General features: G+C 38.3%; 2 protein-coding genes and 1 long non-coding RNA gene across 3 annotated transcripts; 2 read left to right on the top strand and 1 right to left on the bottom strand.

Annotated features, from left to right (window-relative positions):
• Positions 1–2,074: 2,074 nt before the first annotated feature.
• Positions 2,075–2,777, bottom strand: LOC107575314 (uncharacterized). The gene is made up of 4 exons (XR_001607846.1): positions 2,590–2,777; positions 2,458–2,523; positions 2,217–2,302; positions 2,075–2,120 (listed from the first exon to the last, which is right to left on the bottom strand). It is a non-coding gene; the product is annotated as an uncharacterized lncRNA (long non-coding RNA).
• Positions 2,778–3,278: 501 nt separating this feature from the next.
• On the top strand, positions 3,279–5,807 carry LOC107575313 (uncharacterized). Its single transcript, XM_016261710.1, has 4 exons — positions 3,279–3,427; positions 3,834–4,019; positions 4,206–4,325; positions 5,464–5,807. Exons 1-4 carry the CDS (start codon positions 3,421–3,423, stop codon positions 5,805–5,807), a joined length of 657 nt encoding a protein of 218 aa, XP_016117196.1. The 5' UTR covers positions 3,279–3,420.
• On the top strand, positions 5,796–6,900 carry LOC107575312 (uncharacterized). Its single transcript, XM_016261709.1, has 3 exons — positions 5,796–6,391; positions 6,519–6,687; positions 6,771–6,900. Exons 1-3 carry the CDS (start codon positions 6,085–6,087, stop codon positions 6,898–6,900), a joined length of 606 nt encoding a protein of 201 aa, XP_016117195.1. The 5' UTR covers positions 5,796–6,084.
• Positions 6,901–6,953: the final 53 nt, after the last annotated feature.

Genomic DNA, 6,953 nt, shown 5'->3' with positions numbered 1-6,953 from the left:
AATATTTGCTAATAGGCTTTAATTCTGTTAGCAAGGCTTCAGAATTAAAATTGACTACTTTTTACTAGATGGTGCCATTTTTTTCAAGTTTGGCATATAAAGCAAGTACTCGCTTTATTCCTGTTTATGCATATTATAGTCTATTATAGAGTCAGTTGGATAAATTATGCAGCTATAATTGTGTGGGTTATGTTGGTATGGATGTCAGAGTGTGGTTTGTATGTGTGAACTGAAAATGTTATGTGTATAAATAGTTTGAAAGAAATGATATTGTACTGGAAATCAAAAATCCCACCCCATGTATATGAGTCACCCTTGGCAGGGTCATGGGGCCATGTCAAAACTATGAATAAGGTCAAAGAAGGTTACTGAGCTTTGAAGATTTTTTTTTATTCAAACACATCTTATTCCTTGATTGCACTTTTTCATTTGTTATTGTGTTTGTATAGAGATAAAAGGTGAGCTTGATTTTGATGTAGAAGTTCAGAAGCCCCTGAACACCTTGTTTTTGTTTTCACAAGAAAATGCTGATTGTTTAGTCTGGTAGATCTTAGACAAAGTCTGAGTTGACACAGGTGTTCTCACAGCCAAACCTATAAATATGTGATGCTTGAGGGCCTGGTCATTTCATAGCTTGCAAGATGAAGAGACATTTCACAACAGAGGAAGCTCTGGAGCTAGTTGTGCCCACTGACAGTGAGCACCCGGGTGCATATGAAACTGAGGATGAAGAGTTGAGTTCAGAGGATGAAGTCGAGTTTGCGCTGGAGTCTGACCCCTCCGATAGCTCTTGTTCCTCTAATGACAGAACTGAGAGTGAGCAAACAGAGGAGATAGCACATCCTCAGTGGAATTCAAAAAATGAGCAGATTCTTTGATCTTCCTCTCACACTGAGATGCTGTGCTACTGTATGTCCCCGGGTCCCACACGCCACGCCACTGCCCGCTTCACAACTGTCCAGTCCTGCTTTAACCTCTTCATCACCGAACACATCATTCAGCTTCTTCTTCGGGTTCGAGTCTCGTACCGGCAGAGATTGTAGGTGCACTGTAAAAAAAAAAAGGTGCAATGCGTGGCAGCACAGGGTGCCAAACGTTTGCCATTAATGGGAATAACGGTGATACACCAAGAACTGAAGTAACATGTTTACACAGCAACATGATAAATGGTACATTGACCATACAATACAATGAAATGTTTAAAGTGTAATCTGAAATTACATGTTTTGTCTGTGTAATTAAGAAACATGCAGAGACCATTCAATTAAATACCATTCTTTGACTGAAAATTTAAATAACATGTTTGAACCCTTATTTAATGAAACATGTTTTAACTGTAGATGTAAAAACATGGTTAAACAGTTACTTAAATAAACCAATTTTGACCATAGATATACATAACATGTAAACCCATTACTTAAGAAAGCATGTTTTGACTGTAAACTGAAATACATTTTAAATAGTTGTTTAACAGATTTTGACCGTAAATTGAAATAACTTGTGTCAGCCAATATTTTAAGAAATCAACTGAAATAGACCATAAATTTGAATTACATGCACAGCACTTTAGTTTAAGAATTCCACCCTAAGTTTCAATGTTTCACATGTAAAAATGAGTTGCAATGATTTGAAATATAACATACATATGGTATAATGATTATGGCTTACAGCTGTAATTTTACATTAAGCTATGACCGTTTTTTTTTAATCTGTGATGTTTTAAGGCTGTTAGTTATGGTGTAAATATGTCACACTCACAAATATGAATTTATTACAAACAATCAATATTAATTAGTCCCCCTCTATTTTCATGTAATGCAATGCAATACCTTTTCTATTGTAAATAACACCAGTCTTAAAAACAGCAATACCAACATTTGTACACTGCTTAAAAGTATCACTAGGTTCTAACACTTGGTAAAATATGAAACTCAAAACATTAAGAACATAAAAGTCTTCTCACAATGCTTGTATAATCCATAATAGACACTATAACTATCCTATAAATCTTTCTAAAACACAACATGAACAAATCCAATTATCATCATTGCAAGTCTTCTACACACAAGGATTTGGACAGACCAATGGGCACAACTCCAATTCATTCTGCATCTTGGTCCCTGAAAGAGAAAGAGAAAGAGAGAATGGTTATACATATCAATTTCTCAATTGTAAGAGTTTCAATTTGAAGTAAAAGTGAAGTTAAACATGCATACCATTTTTCATGGTGTCCTTCTTCTTTCCGTTTATTGACCAATTTTCGGGCATTAGACTACTCCACGTGTCCTTGAGAAATGTGTTTCTTTTTTGTAAAGGAAACCGGTTTACACAATGAGAGGGTTAGCTAAATTTGGGTTGCTACAGATAAATGTAGACAACGTGCCCCTGATCTCGTTATGAATTTGGAGACAATTTAAAAATAAAAAATACAGGATTTTTTAATTGCATAGGCCCTACCTCTACGTGTTGTGGGTTGTTGTTGTTCTTTCTTTGATGCCGCCGCCGTCTTTGATTTGAACATTGCTATAAGAAAAACGCGACACGAATCAAGGCTTACGTTTATCATTATTAAGTTAATCAAGATATTACCTATCAGTGGAGACGAAAACGCAGCATTTAATCCCACGCTGGCACAAAAATTAAGGTAGTTGCTCCGATGGGAAAGCGTGACTGGATGTAAACAGAGTTAATTGGCACAACAGGTAACGCACACAAGGTCTCTGCAGGACCTGATTTGCTCTTGTCACAACAGTAAGGTTAGCAGTGAGGTTAGGCCGTCCTTTTCGTTACATGATTTAAAAACACCCCACGCCTACAAATATAGAAACGGTCACGTTTATAGTTTTTATTGTATGATGTAACAAGTTGAACGGTGCGTGTTTTCCATACTGCACGGGGTGAGGTTCGCTACTTCGTTTGAATACAGGCATCAGTTTGTTTTAAAAATCTTTAAGCAAACGTTTCTGTCAAGTAGGCTAGCTTTAAGCAACATATTCTGCTGTGGATGGCAAAATGACAGAATTCATCAACCCTGGGCCCTGATGTCGAGTAAGTGTTTTTTTTTTTAATTCAAGTGACCTGTCATCCAATGATATCTTAAATGTAAATGGCAAACAGGTGGAAATTGTTAACTACATAAATTGTTAGATGGTCATCTTGCAGTTTAGATTGTGAACTGTTTGTTGGAAGAATTTAAATGTTAATTGGCCTACAGAACTGTGTAGTTATTTTTTATTTTGTTTTATTGGAACAGAGTCTGTCCATACCGCACAGGGTGAGGTTCGCTACTTCATTTGAATACAGGCGTCAGTTTGTTTTAAAAATCTGTAAGTAAAAGTTTCTGTCAAGTAGGCTAGCTTTAAGCAACATATTCTGCTGTGTGGATGGCAAAATGACAGAATTCATCGACCCTGGACCCTGATGTCGAGTAAGTGTTTTTTTGTTTTTGTTTTTTAAATTCAAGTGACCTGACATCCAATGATATCTTAAATGTAAATGGCAAACAGGTGGAAATTGTTAACTACATAAATTGTTAGCTGGTCATCTTGCAGTTTAGATCGTGAACTGTTCAATGAAAGAATTTAAATGTTAATTGGCCTACAGAACTGTGTAGTTCTTTTTTATTTTGTTTTATTGCAACAGAGTCTGGTTCTGGTTCATTGTTTTATTTTTATTTTTATTTTTTAGAACTTAAGCACACTCATTGGATGGACAAATAATTTCATATTAGGTGTGTTACCTTTAACTATATATGTATTTGTGCAAATTTTGTGATTGCTCTCTTAAGACAGTTAAGGCAATTCAAAAAAGACAATTCTCTCCTCTTCTAGCAGCGATGGATGCTTTTTTGCAGTTTGTTGCTAGATTGTTCCCAAACCCAACTACTTCAATAATTGCCATAGAGGGTTTGAAGAGCCTAGGTGTGGAGACCATCGATGACCTTCAGTTTCTGAAAGAACAGGGTGTAGCTGGCTTCCTAAAACCAATTGAAGCAAGAAAACTAATTGCCCAAATCCCAAGTAAGCTTTCAAATCAATGGTCGGCATACAAATGTATATAACATGCATTCACGTGAATTGACAAATAACACACCAGTTTTTTTCATTCTGTATTTTGTAGCTGTATTATTTATTGTACAGTGTTAATGTTTGTTCATGTTTCAACAATATGGTATCAATGCCAGTTTGGTCGTTTATGCTATTTAGATGTTGCTTCCACTCAGCAAAACAGTGCAAATGATACATCTGCTGAATACACCTCTGATGCATCTAGTTCACCTGGTCCTGGATGCTCCACTTCACCATCAACCACTTTAACTGGAAGATGTGAGTAAAAATCTGTTCTGACATTAAACTAGCTACCAAACATTTGAAAGCAGGACACGTAATTTGTCAGTTCTATTAATTCATACACTGCTGAGCCATTAGATTGACAACCCCCAGCTTAGAGTCAGTAGTGTGCCTTCAGTCAGTAGTGTGCTTGTTGTCAGAATGGGAAAAGCTGCCGAAGCTTGATAAAGGACCATCTGTGATGGTACGGTGCCTCGGATCTTTGGTCTCGTAAATGGCTCACCTTGTGGGTATGTGAGTTTCAAAAGTGGAGCATGGATGGCCGAACAACGAAGCATCGTCCACAGCTCATTGATTCCAGAGGGGAGCGGAGACTGTCACGCATTGTTCACAGTGACCGCAGGACCACAGTGCAACAAATCACCTGCAACTACAACAGTGCTGACCAGGGCAATGTGTCACAGCACACAGTTCATGGCAGCCTTCTGTAGTTATCATGGGGATGCAGCTGGGTAGTCGGCTATGCAGGCAAATGCGCAGAAGGCTGCGATAAACTCTATGCTGTGTCGCATTGCCCTGGTCACCACTGTATTGCTGCTGGTGTTTTGTCACACTGTGGCCCTGTAGCTCCCTTTTGGCATCACTGAGCTGCAGACATCACATGGCTGGAAAGTGTTTCTTTGTTTGTCCGTCTGTTCTCCACTTCAGAAACATACTCACTCACTACAGCAACAGGTGAACAACCCACAAGGCAAGCCATTTCTCAGGTCAAAGTTCTGAGGCACCGTGCAATCAGTTTGTCCTTCATCAAACTTCATACATTGGCAGCTTTTCCAATTCAGACACCAAGCACTCTACTGACTGAAAGCCGGTCCTCTGGTGGTGTGTATATATACTGTGAAGTGCACCTGTGACACCGGCACTTACCGCTCTAAGCTGGGCGTGATCATAAGTGTATATAGTGTGGCTCAGCAGTGTTCTTCCTCTTTAGAAGAAGCAGAAATTTGAGTAGCACTTCTTAAGAAGTGGGAAAGTGGTAGCTTTGAGTGTTACTGTAATTGCTGTATTTACTGTAAAGTAATTTGCAAAGAAAATGGGAATATTGAGAACTGAATGCTGCATGAAAAGTGGAATTATTCATTCTCTAACATGTGGACATTGCTTTATCTTTTAGGTGACACTAGCTCTGAAACTTTGGTTTCTGACCATGACTGGCATTATGATTTTGTTATTCCATGGGAAAAAATGCCAACAAGTTTTATGGGGAAGATTAAAAGTGGGGAAAGGCCGAGTTGCTCTGAGAGGAGACAGTTGGTTCGCATTGTTGCTTCTGAAATCCTGGAAGTCAGTAAATGTCCAACAAAAAAACATGTATCAGAAATAGCCCGAACAATTATTATTGCATACCCAAAGTCCTTTAGAGATGAGATTAATTCCCAGATTGTAGGAAGTGGATATGACTCTCTCCTTAAACTAGTCTGTCGAATTGACAATTTAAAAAGCAAAAACTTCCACTAGACCACTTTGTTATATGCCAGAAGAGTCAAAGAAACGGAAATTGGAGTATGGTTGTATAAATTCAGAACCCCAGTTGCCAGTTGGAGAAACGCCAGAATTGCAACAGGGGAAAAAAAAGAGAAATTGCTTGAAATGTTTCAAAATAAGGAAAGCAATGTAAAGACAATCTACAACTTGATGACTGCTACCTACACCCCCCCAAAGAAATGACATCCAATCTGGAAAGGAAACCAAAGAGTTACTTGATGAGTGGCCATATCTTTTCCAGGCAGAAGGAATGAAAGCACACTTTAAAGAGCTCACTGGCATTGACGTGAACAACAGCTTTGAAGAAGCCACTACCAGTAAATTCAGAAGAATATCAGAGTACTTTCAGTTTCAGTGCACAGAAAGAGCAAGCAGAGCAGGGAGAATCCTCACCAAGATTAGGACTGGAGGGGATCATGTTTGTGGGGCAGTGATGTTGCTGCCTGCCCATTTCAAAAATGACCAAGATCAGTTTCTTGTGATGGTAGAAGACACTTGTGTTCCAAATGATATATGCCCAGAGCAGCTTCCACCTACTCCATGTATAGTAGTGTGTGGTGAGTATCATTTAATATGATCACTTAATATTTAATCCACAAAATTACTGATTGTGGTTGACTTGATATGAAATTTGCTAAATTCTCATTCTGTATTTATTGCTTTCTGGTTTTTGTTTGTTCAAAGGAGAGAACCCACTGACAGCCAGTGTATACATGGGAGCGGTAGACCAGATGATTGTGAATGACCATCTCTTGAGTTTTACTGAGGCACTGTATCTGATGTTTTACCTCTACTACATATTGAACATCAGTTACCCTGTAGAACTGTGGGCCACACTAGAATTCTTGCAAAGGTAAGTCATAGGCTGCACTCACTAGGTTAAGAAATGTGCAGAAATTAAGGTTGTTACTATTATTGCTGTTGGTTTTTTAAAAGGTGTATCTTCTGGATAAATCCACATAAAGGTACCAAGGTGCAAAAGAGAGAGAAAAAGCGAGTGTACTCTGTCAACCCAAAAGTATTGAGTCTCACATCAAAAATTGCTGCATTTGACTGGGGAGACTAACGGGTATTGTCTTTTAATTTGAGCAGGGAGCTCTATGCTGTCTCATATACATA

This window comes from Sinocyclocheilus grahami, unplaced genomic scaffold, assembly GCF_001515645.1.
Source record: "Sinocyclocheilus grahami isolate Dianchi unplaced genomic scaffold, SAMN03320097.WGS_v1.1 scaffold2564.1, whole genome shotgun sequence".
In the NCBI taxonomy this organism is placed as follows: Eukaryota; Metazoa; Chordata; class Actinopteri; order Cypriniformes; family Cyprinidae; genus Sinocyclocheilus; species Sinocyclocheilus grahami.
The sequence above is the reverse complement of the archived record's forward strand: the minus strand, read 5'-3'. Positions and strand labels throughout refer to the sequence as shown.